This window comes from Fukomys damarensis, unplaced genomic scaffold, assembly GCF_012274545.1.
Source record: "Fukomys damarensis isolate Sample0158 unplaced genomic scaffold, DMR_v1.0_HiC HiC_scaffold_38, whole genome shotgun sequence".
NCBI classification, from domain to species: Eukaryota; Metazoa; Chordata; class Mammalia; order Rodentia; family Bathyergidae; genus Fukomys; species Fukomys damarensis.
The window spans coordinates 31,909,700-31,926,471 of NW_022900950.1; the positions used below are offsets into that span (position 1 = coordinate 31,909,700).

Sequence of the window (16,772 nt, forward strand, 5' to 3'; positions counted from 1 at the left end):
CTTATGTGATCTTAAGCAAATCACCTTTCTTTTCTGGGTTTCATTTTCCTCACCTGAAAAGCTTTATCCTATTTTACATCTCACAGCAAAAGAGATAGGTTCTGGGTGTTCATGTGGAATGAGAAAAGATGTTTATTGCCTTTAGTTATTCATCAGGTAAATGTGATCTTAGAAACTTTGCAAGCACATCCAGTATCTTTAGGACTGGACCCCACACCTAGCTCTGATTCTGCTAGACCACAATTCTGACACAGGGGCTGAGAGGGCCTGGAGTACAGTGGAGCCCCTTGTTCACCTGCACAACAGCAGTGCTAGCATCAATCAGCCTCCACGTCTTTCCTTGACTTTTCTAGAAATGTCACAAAGCAGAAGCAATCCCTCCACCGGAGGGCACAGTAGGAGCAAGCAGAGGGCAGAGTGGAAGCCTCAGGACAGACAGCCCTACCAAACCCAGGGGGAACAGAGGGGAGCAGTGCTCCTGCTTCTAAAAAGAGACCTTCTACTGTGGCAGGAGGGAGGCAGGCCCAGAGCTAACAACAGCCGCCACATGAGCACCCCATCCTGCCAAGTCCCTGGGGTGTTCTGCTGGCTTAGCACTTCCTACATCCAGTCCAGGATTTTAGCATGAAGGGGATATACACTGCTCTCAGCTCAGGCCACCACCCTTTCCTGCAAGCAGGTAAAGAATATAATTGTTATTGTGTCTCCATGAGGCAGTAGACTCGGTTCTGCTCAGCTGGAGACTGGAATGTTGTTTTCCTCAAGCCCCTTCCCACAGTAGAAGGCAGAAGGGAACTTGCTGGCAACAGTGTGGGGAGGAAAGATTCCCCCCATACACGCATACACTCATTAAGGCCTCAGCACACCTAAAACTCTCTGGGCTTCTTTTTCATCACACCTCCCAGGAGCTGTACCCTGGAACATGTCACCGAACTCCCTCCTTCCCTTGCTAACCCCTAATCAATGGTATATTCAGCTTTGCTTATCACTAACCACCTCTGTTAAATAAAGATTTCAGGAACACTGGCAGAATAGTAAATTTATCACAAATAATATTTAAGGATCCTAGCAAATTTATTTGAAAAAGAATATATTCTATTTTCATTTTAGCCATTTGGTTTTATACTTCTTTCATCTCTTCTATATTCCTTTAGGTTCTAAAAGTGAAAGACAGCCATGGGTTTTCTGTGAAAACACAGTTTCATCAACTTGTACAAGGAAGAGAATCATCAAATATAGCCAGAGAAGGAAGCACACTCTTCAAAACAAAGAATGCATGAACCCAAATGTTCCATCCTGCTCAGGTCTCTGGGGTGTTCCTTTGGCTTGTCTCTTTCTGAACTTAGTCCAGGACTCTAGGACCTGAAGGAATTTACACTGCTTCAAGCCCGTGGTACAACTGTCCTCTTTTTCTGATGTTTTTTTGTTCGTTTGTTTCTACCTTATCCAGTGTGGTTCCCAAAAAAACACTGAAAAGCAAGTCAAGAGACCTGGGTCTGGGCTGGGGAGGTAGCTCAGTGGCAGAGTGCTTGCCTAGGATGTGCCATGCCCTGGATTCCAACCCTAGTACTACAAAAACGAAATGAAACAAGAGACCTAGGTCTTTTTCCCTGGTTTCACATTATGGTAATTTCATTTTTAAACAAATCACTTGACTTCTCTGAACACCTACACGATCTGTGAAAGTAGTATAAATATGAATCAGTGATGGGAAAACCTTTTAGAGCTTTCAGTGATAACAAACAGCTATCTGAGGCACCTTTGCCATAGGTCTGCCACTGCTGATCACTAGCTGATCACAAAGACAGCTTTCAACATCAAGATTCTAAAGATTAGAGGGCCTGCTTTGAAACTGGGGAAACTATGTTCTTGAGTTCACATTGCCAGTCTGTTCAACCAAGATACCTGTGTCTGCAGTTAGATGGAAGTTTAGGGATGTGATAATGGGCCAACTGTCTAGTAGGTGTTTGGTTGGTTTGTTTGTTTGTTTATTTTTGTTGTGGAGACAGGGTCTCACTATTTTGCCCAGACTGGCCTTGAACTCCTGGACTCAAATAATGCTCCCATCTCAATCTCTTAACTACATGGGACTGTAGACATGTGTCACCACCTGGCTATGTCCAGTAGTCCTTGTTTGTGTGCCAAGACTCTTGCCAGTATGACATCATCATTCCTTGATATCTGAAATTTCATCCACTGTACAGAGCAGTGGCATTAAGTTGGAATCAAGCAATCCTTTCCCTTCCTTTTTTTTCTCCCCAGCAGTACTGAGTATCCAACTCAAAGCTGCATACATGCAGGGAAGCTCTGAAAGGGGGTTCGCGTGCCCTTTCGGGTGCCCCTTCCCAATTAGGCCACTCACGCACCGAGAGGTCCGGCAGGAGATCTTTATTGTAGGGAGGCGAGCAGGAGGCAGGAAGGCAGAGAGAGAGAGAGAGAGAGAGAGAGAGAGAGAGAGGAGGAAGAAGAAGCAGAAGGAGAGAAGAGAACAAAGGAAGGTCCTTTTATCAGTTTTGGGGTGAGCTATTGCTTATTTATGAGGAGTGAGTTACTTTTAACCTATCACAGGCCAGATTGCTTTTATGGGCCCAGTCCTGCAGACACAGGTTTCAACTTTCCTGGACCACTGTGGCCTTGCGGGGAAGGGAAACCAGAGATAAGGGCATGAGGTCATTTTAGGAGCCAAGATGTACCAGGAGAATGCAGCCTGTGAGGCAGCGTCACAGCATACTTTAACATGATCAATTCCCTAACAAGCTCACTGCCACTTAGCTACACCCCCAGTCCATACCCAATCTTTATGTCTCACTGGGTCAATGATGATTACATTTACTGAGTGCTTAACCGAGAGATTTTGAATCTTCCAACAACTCTATCACCTGGGTTCTAGTATTAGCTAGCTTTGTTTAATACTTGAAAGAACTAAAACTTGAGATTAACTTGCCCAATATACCAGATTTTGTAAGAGGAAGACACAGGATTCAAATCCAGGAAGTCTGATTGTGTAACACATTTTCATCACTATTATTGCAGGTTACTTGCTGATAATATTAAATCAATGGCTCCCAGATTTTTGCTCAGAGAAAAACACAGCATTGGTGCCACGTCACAATACAAAATATTAATTGTCCTCAGATCTTGGACACAAGTATTTTTGTTTTGTTTTTGTTGGTGCTAGGAATAGAATATAGGGCTTTCACCTGCTAGGCAAGTGCTCTACCAATAAACTGCATCCACAACCCCCTAGGTTTTCCTTCTATTACATAGCTTTTATTTAGTGGATAAGGCTGATTTGGAGTCAGTTAAGGATGATACAGGTGATGAGGGTGTGGAGAGGGAGAAAGGACAACAGGAAGTAAACAAAATGATTTCCAGCTCTGGTCCTATCACTAGTGTCTGTACAGATCACTCAGTTTATTATGTCCTTAATTTTCCTAATAAATGAAGACAACTATGTCTGGTAACATCTTCTTTCTTGAAACAAGTGATTTATGAGAGATGGAGAGAGAGGGAGGGAGAGAAGGAAAGAGAGAGAGAGAGAGCTACCAAGATGATTCAATAGGTACTTAGATAGTTGGCTAATAAATTTAGCCCTCAATTATTAGTGCATACACTAGGATTAAATAAGTCCCTGAGCTATTCATAAAAAGGTACCACAGATTACCACTGAAGGAAAACACAAAGAAAGAACAGCAATTCAGTTTTAAGTCTAACTATTAACAGAATGATTGATATAGTTTTCTCCTTTTTTATGGTGCTATAGCCTAAATGGCAACCCACTGCTCTCAAAACAAACAAAACATAAACCAACTCCACTTTAAAATCCTTACCTTATTGAGAAAGAATAAGTCACGTTTGCTCTTGAGGTAGTTGGATAGATTCCCATATTTGCAGTATTCAACAATCACCATCAGAGGCCCTGCAGCCAAAAACCAGCACATACTCAGTCACGCCAAGTCAGCTAGCCTAATATAAAATTGTCTTTATATTAATAGAGCCTTGGAGTGCAACCTAGGGATGAGAGACTGCAAATGTGGTGATTTTTTTTTTTCAGTTTAGTAGAAAGGATTTTAAAAAATACAATAGAAATAGAAAATGAAAGTAGGTGGGAGAGGGTCAGGGTAGGAACAGAAGAAAGAAGAAACAAAGAAATAACTTTCCACAGGAGAGAGGCAAAAACCCAGTCATCCTGTGCCCCTTTAGGCAGGTCCTGGTAGGAAGGACCTCTGAATTACTTAACAGCTTCTTTCTCTCTCTCAGGTGGAAAACAGGTTACTTAGCCTGTCTCCCGAGAGACAAGGCTGCCAGGGAGTACCTATACAATTTGCCTTAGGGCTTGTGAGAGGCAGTAAAGCTTTGCTTTACAGCAAACTTTTTGTAAAGAAATGAGGTAGTAAATTTTTTAGGGTTTGCAGGCCAGCCAACTATTCAATCTTGTCCTTGTAGTCTTGAAACAGCCCTTGTTAATACAACCAAAGAATATGACGGTGCTCCGACAAAATTTTATGAACACAGAAATTTGAATTTCATGTTACAAAATAAATATTCTTTTTATTTCTTGTCCCAACTATTTTAAATAATAGGGACACCCAGCTAACTCAGTTGGTAGAGCACGAGACTCTTAAATAATAGGGATAAGAAATAGGTAATAGCATTTTAAGCCAACAGGGTCATAGTCAGTTTCAATGGAAGACAGCTGTTGGAATCAAGTCCACCTGCATCGTGGGCCCAGGTGGTATCCTGAACACCTTCCCCTGCTCCATACTCCCCCGTGATCAAAAGGACCACTTCCGGCTCAAAGCGGAAATGACCCGGGGCTGTTCCAGCAGGCAGCTTGCTGGGAGCCTACACTCTGCCTCTGTGAAAAAAACTCTGGCTCTCTGCTACTTCTTGGAGGTTCACTGAGGTAGGAACTCTGTACCTGTTGAGTGAATTTTTGTCACCCCCAGGACTTTGCTGAGTTTTAACTGTCTGTTGGGCATCCTTCTCTTCTCTCAGGGTTTCAGAACAGAAGCTGCTTCCAGAGTTTTTGAACTTCCCTAATGAGGAGGTTCAATCTCCTTGCCTGCCCAGAGTACAGCAGTCCTCTTCCCCAGGAAGGGCTTCCATGCTGATACCCAACTAAAGGTGGGTGATCTCATTAACCTTAGTGGTGTTACATGTGCTGCACTGCAGCAAACAGAATGAGGCTGCTACAGAAGGAACTTTAGAAAAGCTTATTAAAGGATAAATGGAAGAGCCATGGGATTCTACCTGGGTTACTACAATTGTATTTCTGGCCTCCCTAACCCTTAATTTCTCTTTAACCTACCATTCCTGGCACGTTGGTCTTGCTTAACTCCCCTTCACTCCTACTTCCTTTGTTGAAGTGTTGGAGATATTTGTATGTCAACAGTCAAGCACTAATTTTGCTATAGAGAAAAGAAAGGTTTGCAAGAACAAGCTAGAGCCTCAATAATAAGGCACAGCCCTATTCCTGTCCCTTGTCCCAAGGGGTAAGATCTGTCTGCATGGTGGATGTGAAGAGAAGGGCCCTTTGTCTCACACATTACCTCCTCCTAGGAATTCATCAGTAGTGATTCATATGTGAAAGTTCAAGGAAGGTGCAAACTTTTTCACTTTTAGTCACATGTCCTTAAAGTCATCATAAGAGAAAAATGCCCTCCAATTCACCTAGAGCCTCTGGAGAGATCTAAAAGGTAGTCAGTCTCTTCTGAATCTTGAACCTTACTGGGAAGGCATTTCCAAGATATTCCATCCTTCCATACATGTTTCTCGAGCTATTGAGATACTATTTTTCTCAGAGGTGAGGAAGAACAGGGGTGGAGAGAAAGAGGTGGGTATCAGAGAACTCTTCTCTGGGCATGTGCATGAGAGACGGAGTAGGCCCCCTTCTCCTTTACCTCCTTGCTTGGTGCAGGCTCCCAGCAGATTAACCACATTGAGATGGTGTCCAATGTGGGTCAAGATCTTGAGCTCAGTCATCAAAGCTTTGTATTCACTGGCTGTAGCTCCCTCTGTGTGAGAAGCAAGGAAGAGTCAGGGTGACAGGACAATGGGCTCCTTCCACAGAGAGGACATTCCTGCCCTCCTTGTTTGTCAATAGTGAAATGATTGCTTCTAATGATTGTTTCCCCAAATTCTGCAGAAGAGGCCAAGCTTCCAGACTATTTTCATTACTCCTACCCTCCTGAACTAACATTCTTTTGATTACAGTGAGGCCCAGTGTGGTGATGATGTTAGTCATTAGACATTTCCTGTTGGTGGACCTTGTTTTGTTTAGCAGTGCGTTGACTCAGAGCTGGATACCTAGTGACAGTTTCTTCTGAAGTCTTCCCTTCCAGCAGAAACAGGTGCAGCAAGAATTCTCCAAGCAGGGCAAGCACCCTCATTTCCCCTCTTTCTCCCTGCTTAGGGAGTCACCAAGAAGGAGCACAAGGGACCTGCAAGGGCAGGATGGCTGCTTCTATAAACATCTTTGCAATGTGGTATTTTCTCCTTTAACCCTTTCTTTCCTGGTGTTTACAGGGTTATCCCGAGTTATGAAGACAATTGACTTCAACTTCATTCACAGATATGCAAAATCAGTCTAAGAATTAACAAAATCTAAAGCCTAAGTTGAATTTGTCCTGTTTATTTTTATTGGTTAATTTCTAAGAAAATTTTTAAATTGCATTTTTTAGAAATAGAAAAGTCAAGTCATGTTGCTGTAAAACAGTCTAACAATATGAGCTGAAATTAAAAGTTATGGATAGCTTGGTGATAGAATGTGGTTTTAGTATACATAAGGTCCTGGGTTCAATGCCCAGCACAAAACCACAAACAAAACAAAAAGGTTTTGGAGTAAAATGTTCAGAGTAACAAATATTAAGTTCTTCCATCCCACTTACCTTAGAGGTCCTAAAAGTGACCCCTGTTAATAGTTTGGGGCTTAGACCCTTTTAATGCTTTTGAAAATACCCAGAAAAGTCACATTTTGAGGGTTTACATAAATCTAATCATTTGTATGTATTTTTAAAATTTGTCTTTTCCCATCTTTTAATAAATCAGTTTGTTTCTATTAGTTTTAACTTATTAATGGTGTTCCTGATAGACCATATACCGTTTTTTGCTGTGACAAACAATGCTATAGTAGAAAGTCTGTGTGTCATCTTGGTGCACATATGCAAATATTTCTATAGGGTCAGGTCCTGGAGGTGGGTTAAAGCTATGTCATATAACAGTGTGGATATTGACATGGCATTTCATCAGCACAAATCATTTTTTAATAATAACCAGGTAAACTTCAGAAACCTCTCAGTAGGGAAAGAGTTGACTCACAGTAGATGCTCAACAGATATTTTTGGATAAATAAACAACATGGTTACATGTCTCATTTCAGACATGGGTGTAAGGCCTAAAAAGGTTCAGGTTCTTCTCAGAGGCACTTTGAAAGAGCATTTGACTTTCTGGCCTTTATTTGACATTCTGCCTTTTCTGTTTCTCCCTAAGACATATGGCCAATCAATTTAAGCAAGAATAAAGGAATAAATATAAAGGAATAAATATAAAGGAATTTTATAAAAGTGAATGATTTGGCAATCTTTTTCAATCAATGCTGAGGGTTTAAAAATGTACTACTAAAGATATTACACACATACTTTCTATATTCTACTGAAGAGAGTCTCTGGTCCTTTCAAAAAGATCTTTGTTCCCTTCAAACGCCTCAGTCCCTCTGAGCATTTATGCCCATTTAACACGGAAAAAGGTGCTGTTGAGCACATGTGTACAATGCCTAATGATCCAATCAGGGTACTTTGCATTTCCATCTCCTTCAGCATTGCCTTGTGTTTGGGAACCTTCAAACTCCTCTCTTTTTGTTTTTTATAAAATGCATGAAGAATTGTTCTAAACTAGAGACATTCTAGTGTTCTGTACTTTTTTCTCCTGGCTTAGATTTGGTACTGCTGTTCATCCTGCCTGACGAGGGCAACCTTCTGAGGTGGAGTGAGTGGTGGAAGAGGAGGGAAGCCTTAGAAGTGTCCTCTCCTGATATCTCATTGGTTGGACACATAGCTTCTAGGGCTCAAAATCCCCTGACAGGACTGGGGATTTAGCTCAGTGGCACCACACCTGCCTTGCAAGCACAAGGTTCTGAGTTCTATCCCTGGTTGTGCCCACCCCCTCAAAAAAAATTCCTCTGAGAACATCTTAGGGACTTTGGAAAGCTACAAACTGCTCTTTTCAGTCCTGTTTCTTTATGGTTTGGGAATTTTAAAGCAAACTGAGGTAACAAAATTTCATCACAAATAAAGAAATGGAGTATTTCTACACTTACTATTTTTTATGGTACCGGGGATTAAACCCAGAGCCTTCCAGCCCCAACCCCCCTTTTTAAAACTTTGAGATGGGGTCTCTAAGTCATTAAGTTACCCAGGCTGGGCTCAAACTTATGATTTTCCTGACTAAGCCTCCCAAATTAATGGGATCATAGGCTTGTGCTACCATGCGAGTTATATTTCTACACTTTAAATACTATGACTGTTTGAGATGTTTAGTTTATATGCTTTTCACTGAATTTCCTTTTCAATCTGTGTTATGGTGGTAGTGATAAATCGGAGTGTGATTTGGCTTGCCCTCCCAGTGTTTTAGAGCTGTATCTTTTATATGAGAAAGATACAATTCAATTTTTAATTTCGAAAAAGGAAATGTTTTATGGTTAGGGCTTGCCAGCATGAAACAGTTTAAATTTCTGATCAAGTAAGTTCTGTTTTTATGGTCAGAGAGAGCTCAAGCTAGACCTGTTGTTTGTGATGTGCAGCTCTGTTTCCATTACACTGTTCCAATGGATCAAGCCAACATTTTGAACATATGTTACAGTGGTGCCAGTCCCTGCTAGTCTCATCTGAGATTTGAGAAGAAAAAGACCGTGTGGTGACAAAGATAATTTTCCATGAAAAGTTCTGGGTTGTGTTCCATCAACAAGGTTGCTCTGAGCTAGTGTGGCCTTGAAGAGCAGTGATGTGGCCAGAACAGAAACAACCATTCCTGGGCTATATTTGACTCACACCAACATTTAGGGACTGCATGAAGGTTACAGGTCAGCGGACAGACAAGTTGGTATACATACCTTTCAGCATTTTCACAGCCACAGTCCGGCAAGTGGGTGACTTCTTAATGCCAAATGCGGATGCTTGAACCACTTTCCCAAAAGCTCCTCTTCCCAGTGATTTGCCTGAAATGAAAAGAAGGCATTGATTTGTTTGTCAAGCCAGCAGGATGAGTTTAAGTCTTTCTTCAGGAAGGAAATGCCTTTTCCTATGTGTTGTGTGAGGCATGTAGTTTTGAATGTAATCTCTGATTAACTGACCCTAAAGGAGACATAATAAGGGACATTTTTCTGGGGACTCTTCCTCTCTTTCCTCCACCTCTGAGGTCCCCACATCCCTAAAAGGCCTTCAGTAAAGGTAAATGGCCAGTTTCCTATCTACAGAGTCTTCCCAGAGGGGAGCTTGGGTGGTCTCTCCATTGTTCAATAACATCACCAAGTAGACATCTCTATTTGACCTAAGTCTCTTTTCTTGTCACTTAAAGTCATTTCTTCTATTCTGTCTTCAGCAAAAAGAGGGAAATCAAGAATAGTGGTTACTACACTGGGTTATAATGTCTTGTAACTTAAGAAATAAACGCTGTCATTTTTCAGATTTCCTTTCCAGGCAGAATATTGTCTGGCAAGTATTCTATGATTGTATGATCAGTAATGATCCTCATGGTTCAGTGCTTGAGCCCATAACCACTGGTAGTGATTTGTTTCAACCTCAGAGAGGTGGCTGCCAAATGCAATAAGAAAGCAATATTTCTCTCATACTACTCAAATGTTACGATAGAATAGCTATTAGTATGTTTCTGCCTCCCCCACCTTGGACAAGCCAAATTGACTCAGGGGTAAGGATACTGTTAGAATCTTTCTCAGACCTTGCCCAGTGCTTGGTATAGAAAAGGCCCATATATGGTTAGTGCAGGACAGAGAGCAGCATTTTGGAATTTACCAGATGCCCAGAGAAACTCTCATACAGTCATAGGTAACTAGAGGGGCCTGGGAGTCTGTGGAATGGTGATAGGAGAATCATATCCCTGGGAAGGGCACCTCTGCAATACCTCCCTTCCCTTTCATATAGTTTTTGACCATCAGGAAACTGAGAGCTAAATAGAACTAGGAGAAACAGTCCATCTCCAGCAATAATATGCTAAAAGAAGAGTGAGCCAAAGAAATCACTCTTTTTTTGGCACTCATAGGGGGAAAAAAATATAAACAACAAAACACCACTGATCAAAAGTAAATCTTGGCCTGGGGATTTAGCTCAGTGGTGCCCCCACCTGCCTTGCAAACACAAGGTCCTGAGTTTGATCCCTGGTACCCCCACCCCCCAAAAAAGTAAATCTTGACAGAATGTTAATTTGACACAAGACCTTCTTTTCCAATCAGGTTCTCTTTGTTAGACTGCTACGATAATGCACCTTCACATAATTAACCTTCCTTCTTCCCTTTCTTACTCATACTCCAATCTCTTCCCCCGAAGGAGGAATATATATATATATATATGTATGTTATTTTAAAGTTTCTTATACAGTTTGTAATAAAGATTTCCTGCTTTCTTCTCATTTAGAATCTTTATCATTTTATGTACACCTACTCAGTGACAAAAATATCTTCACTTTGCCTCTGCTTAATATCTTTCCTTGTCCAATATTCCAGGCATCTATTAGGATAGGGGAGCATTGTAGTTAGCACCATAATTATAACAGCTTCTGTGTGGCTGTTTCTGCATCTGTCACATAGGGACATTATTTTGCTTTAGGGTGGGGGCACTGGTGACATGACATGCTTTACCTTTGATCAAATGTGCACCTGTGGGGACTACTAAACACCATTCCCCCCAGAGCATGTAACATGGGCAGAGACGCAATCTGATTCCTTCTTCTGGTAAAATGGGCCAAGAAATAGACTAGAGTGGGGACTCATAAGTTAGAAAGTATCCAGTGGTCCCTGAAGTGCACATGGAAATCACATGGGTGAGGAGCTCTGGCTGATAGCTTATCTAGATTGGTAAAAATTAGTGCATTTTGGTTGATTATTTATTCCCTGCTTTATTTAGGGTAATAGCATTTATGGGTACTGTCTTCCCCCATCCATATTAATAGTGTCCTGAGCCTACAAAATAGCAAGATCATCTCTCCACACAGTCCTAAGACTCTTACTAGTTCAGGGAACATGAAATCCTTTCTCTTTCCATAACTTCCTCCCTCTCAGTCGTCACAACACACTTGATTTTAACAAGTGTTTGGGGGCTCTGCTTCTATCAGTGAGAATACAATGATTCTCACTTGGCTTCTTTCTGGCTTTTCATTTATACCCCTGGAATCTGACTGCTGCCTCATGAAACAGCATGAAGCCATTACGGGCTCTTTAATCCCATGTTTCCAGTTTCAGGGAGCCCAGTTGCAGTGGACTTGACCTCATTTTGTTCTTCTTTTCCCTTGAAACTCTCCTTTGTGTTGCCTGGAATGCTGCTAACTAGACCAGAAATGGGTTAGGTCATTGTCATAGTATGCCAGGATCCTGGAATCTCCTCCAAGTATGTCCTGGACTAGCCAAGACCCCTGGCCACTTGGGAGTGCACGGGGCAGCATGGACTGAACCCTTCTCTAACACTGTATGTGTGTGCGGGGCAGGGGGGTGTTCTTTCCAGAAGCAACACTGGCCCAGGTACCACACCCTCGCCAAATTCCAGACTCCCTGTACGATTTCTCACATTAGGTAATGTCACCTTTAAATTATTTTCCAACAGAAAGATGCAATGTCAAACATTCTAACTTCTATTATAAATTTATAGGAATGAATTCCCTCCCAAGGTTAGTGAGGGATCATGAAAAAAAAAAAGAGGGAGTTCTTTTGTCTCTGGATTTTAGGAATTTCAATGGTAGCAATAACCTCTGACCCAAGACTCAACTGTACCTATCTATCAGCCACTATAAATTCTGACTTCCTTTCCTAGGGCTGATAATAGTAACCAATGGAGTAGAGACAGCTGAAATCTCCCCTTGGTCTGTGTATTTCTCTACATTCCCAACCCCAGTGTAACTCTGTGCCTCAAATCGTACTTTTCACCCCATCGATCTGGACAGACTCTTGGTTACTTTCACTTGCCCAGAATTACTTCAGGTTAAATTCTGACATTTATTTGGCTTATAAAACGAAGTCTTGGGCCTCTTTGCTCCCACGTTAATCAGAGGAGCATTGAAGCCACACTGTGCATTGAAAGGCAACAGACATGACTCACTTTCTCTTACCCATCAGAGATATTCACCTGGAAACCAGCCACATTGCAACATGTGACAACTCCAGAAAAGAATGATAATAAAAATCTTCAACAAGGAGAACATCCTGAAGTTGGATTATGGAACCTTCTGGGCCCCAGGGGAATTCTGGTAGAAGGGTTAGCAGTTTCCTTCAGTGTGCTGTGGATCACAGTAATACTAGGGAGAAATGAAGGGACAGAGGGAAAGCTCACATGCGTGTCCTGTCCTGGATGAAGCATGTTTGATTGTGATTAATAATTCTGGAAAGCAACATGGCCTGAGAATGGCTCGTGATTGTTGGAAAATGAGTCAATGTTCCCTGCCAAGGTCACTGAGGGTCTGGGCTTGCTGCCATGAAATTGCGATTTGCCAAAGGAACTCATCCAGTGTGCCACCTGCCCTTCTCTAAATTTAGTCGATCTTTTTCCCTGTCAGCAGCCATTGCTGGCTTTCTCCTGTCTCTCCAGCTTAAGAGTGACTCCCTAGGTTTTTCTTCAAGTCAAACAGAACCTGCTTCTGGTGTTGTCCTTTCTCCGTGTAAGCAGAACCATTTTGAGATCCAAGAAGAAAACAAGAAAAGCTATTTTTCCCTCTCTTCCCTCACATCACCCCTTTCAGTATCGTTTGCATTTTGGGACAGGGGTCAGGCCATTGGATTCGGAACAGCAAGTTCTTCACTGAGAGTGACAAGCTCCAGGAACACTGGACCCTCTATCTGTTTTCCTAGTTCCAACCACTAATGACTCTGGCATACACGGGAGTGAGTGGAAAACTTTCAGAAGCCACAATCCAAACATTTTGGATAGGAGTAATTGAGGTTGCAATTGTTTTGTAGCACCATGGGCTGGAGATTAATGTGCATTGTGACGTCTGAACTGGGGGTAAGCTGAGGGAAAGCACATTCATTGCTTGTTTATATTGTCTGCTCCACCTGGAAAACAATTCTCTGTTCTTCAAAAGTGAAACTTAAAGGATCTCCTAGGGCTTTCTTCTCTGTTTGGACATTCCCAACCCCCCAGGAAACTCAGAGGATGTAATTTGTGGATTTGTACAGAGGAGTTTTTTGTTCACAACCTTGAAGAGTACCAACTCTTTTACCAAATGTTTGATTTTGCAGCTCTTCATCATCCTGATTTATGTTCTGGGTGCCACAAGTTTAACTGGTCAATAGTTTCATTATGTAAGCATGCCTGCACTTGTAAGCCTCCTATGGGAACTACTCTCTCCCTTCCTCTTTGCTTACTTTTTCACCTATCTCTAGACGAGCCTCTGAGGGAAGAGATTTTTGTACCCCCAGAGTGTAGACCAGTGTCTGCTGCTCAGATACTACATTTACTACCTGTTGAGTGAACACCCAAGTGCTCCCTTGTCACCTTGTCCTGTTGTTTCAGCATCCCATTAGAATTCTTTATCTCTGAGTCCATCTCCCTTGCTAGTTTGTGGACAGCTGGTGGCAGAATCCCAGGTCAGTTTGCATTGCATCCTTCAAGGCATAGTGTTTTGCATGCAGTAGATATCAGGCAGGTTTATGAGTCTTTTAAACAGATACATTACCCAGTTTGAGTCTCTCCCTGGCAAACTCCCATTTGCTGGCATCATAGGGGAGCCGGTCACACTGCTCATCCAGGGGAACTTCATCAGGGTCCATTATAATCGATAGGTAGTCAGTTTTTATTTCTGAAGAAGACTGAGAAAGAGACTTCAGAGTCACCAATAAGAACATGACTTTAAAAATCCTAGTTATTCAATTTAAAACAATGCTTGGCAACATCTGCTATTTTGGTTGGAACTGTGTGGTCAGGTGAAAGCAGAGAATATATCCTTACAGGAAAAGCAGAGAATACATCCTTGAGTGTGCACCTTCCATGAGACAACTTACTCTTCCCACACGCTGTTTCTGCAGTTCAAGTTCAGTCATTCGATCTTGATAAAATGCACTTAGATTCCCCAGTGACTTCATATATTATGCTTCTTCTAAAACAATTATGTAATAGTTTTCTGTAAAAAATGCTTTTACATTTTTTACAGAAAACTATCCCAAATAGTGACTAAAAATAGCTTTCTGTGACCATTCTGGATAGGTAGGGATAAATATTGCAGATGGGCCAGCAATGGGGCACACAGTGGCTTTCCTACATTTTCAGTATTTTCAAGAAAGGCCAGAAGTAGCAAAGCAAACCCAGGATCCCTGGGGCAGTGAAAGTACAGTTTTTTGTTGTTGTTGCTGTTTTGTGGTACTGGAGATCGAATCCAGGGCATTTGTACTGAACTATATCCCACCCCTTTTATGTTTTTTGAGACAAGGTCTCCCTAAGTTGCCTAGAGGATACTTGAACTTCTGATCCTCCTGCCTTGGCCTCCTAGAGTGCTGCAATCTTAGGTGTGTGCCACCATACTACCTGGCTTACCTTCATTAAGAAACAGAAGTTGATTATTTCCAAGTCAAGGAGTTAAATATATGACTTATACACTACAACATTCTGAACTCATTTGGCCATTGGGAGGATGTCTCATGAATAAGACAAACTGCCTTAAAGTACCTGTGTTCTTGGTAATATAAATCAAACCTAGGAAGCACCCTCTGTGTCAGATTACAGATAACTGCATTTAGTGTTAGGTACATATCAATTTGTATATTCCGTGTTAATGGGCGGATTTCTAGAACAGATGAGTTCATTTCTCTGGGCCTACTCTTGGACAGGACAGAAAGGAATCATCTAATGCTTGCCTAGCAGTCATGTGAACTGGGATTCCTTTCTAGGGTTTTTCCTAACCTTGATCAGAGCTGAAGTAGGGAAGACAGCCTTTCCATACATACCATTTCACACCCACCACATTCTTCTGCCCCTACTCACCCTGTTCTGGGCTATCATGGCTCACCTCATTCATCACTTGAAATAGTTCTTCTGCAAAAGTTATCAGTAAAATGTGTGACAGTTCAAAGCCGAAAGGTTTGTCTGGTCTTCATAAAGGGAGGAAATAAAACATATGCAGCATGTTTGTCACTAACTGCACTTGCCATTAGTGTGAGCCTATAAGGGCCCACCAGTCTATAAGCTTGCAGGAGACTATTCATATATAAAATGGTGGGTGTTGATGAAAGGAACTTTTGGGGTAGGTTTGATGACTAATCTTTTCAGTGTCCCGTATAGACAAGGCCACGAGAAATGGTCTCCAACCACCAAAGAGCATAGGATAGCTGAAGCCTAGTGTGATGGTTGACTGATTGTGTCACTTTGAGTAGGAGAAGCACAACTAAACTGGCTCAGCAATTCCATACCCTAGGTGTGGGAGACCCACACTAGGATGGCTTATGGACTAGAAAGTATAAAGGGGAAATGAAGACAGATGGGTCTGCTTTTGTTGGAGGAGCTCCAGTCTTTGCCTTCACTTTGGATGTCATCTTCTGGCCTCCAGTGCAGATTCTTCAACTTCCAGCACGGACACTCAGCCTTCTGGCATAGATGCTTCACACTTCCATTGCACTAGGACACTGCAGTGAGCTCCAAACATTCAGCTGAATCCTTCAGATCTGCAGTGTTCAGACAGACCCTCTGTACTCTTCTCCCTTTGACTCTGAGTGGCCATTATAAGCCAATCTTGTAAATTCTTATATATTTGTATATCTTGTGTTGTATCTGCTTCTCTAGTAAACTCTGACTGATATACCTAGCAAGGGGTGTCTCAGGGTTAGGCAGTATGTTTAGGGAGGTTGGCAGTAATGCTGATAGGATCAGAGGAATGGGCCACAGGAGATGGGCTCCCCATGTGGCACCTATGGAATGTTATGGTTTAATGTCAAGAAGACGGATGGGAAAATGCCAGACAGATTTTAAACATGGACTGTGAGAGGAGCATGGTAGTAGAATGTTAGTTGGCAAATATTTATTCTTTGAATTGACATTAACATTGAGCACCTACTCTGTGCTTGGCCAGGAGGCTGACACCCAGATTTGAGAGTCACAGCTTAACTTCTGACCAGCCTCAATGTCAGACAAGTTGCTTAATCTCTCTACATTTAGTTTCCTTATCTAGAAAATAGTAATAATAATTGTACTTGTCTCTGGGTTGTTGTGAAAAGAAACTGAAATAATCCATGTAAACCCATTAAAACGGGACTTCACTGTATCAAAAAATGTTAGCTATAATTTTGAAACTGATGTGAGCAGGGCAGTGATAAAAAGAAAAAATGCAATCTGTATCAATGATGAATTTACTTTGTGATTACAGAAACCATATGGATATTTTTCTTTTTTAAAAAAATTTATTTTGGTGCTAGGGATGGAACCCAGGGCCCTGTGAACTATAGGAAAAAGTAGATTCCACCACTGAGCTACATGCCCAGCTCTTCGTATGGCAATATTCTTTGATGCCTTGTTTCTTTTGCCCCTCATGATGAAATTTTTTAAAAAATTTATAGTATATGCTTGTGA

The 16,772-nt window shown here is 41.8% G+C and overlaps 1 protein-coding gene across 1 annotated transcript in view; it reads right to left on the bottom strand.

Annotated features, from left to right (window-relative positions):
• Positions 1 to 16,772, bottom strand: part of Flt1 (fms related receptor tyrosine kinase 1) — a 169,469-nt gene that overhangs the window by 20,404 nt on the left and 132,293 nt on the right. The window contains exons 17-20 of the mRNA XM_010623956.2: positions 13,894 to 14,026; positions 9,110 to 9,214; positions 5,904 to 6,017; positions 3,831 to 3,919 (exon numbers count right to left, since the gene is read on the bottom strand). Coding sequence (XP_010622258.1) covers positions 3,831 to 3,919; positions 5,904 to 6,017; positions 9,110 to 9,214; positions 13,894 to 14,026 — 441 coding nt within the window. The remainder of the gene's footprint in view (positions 1 to 3,830; positions 3,920 to 5,903; positions 6,018 to 9,109; positions 9,215 to 13,893; positions 14,027 to 16,772) is intronic.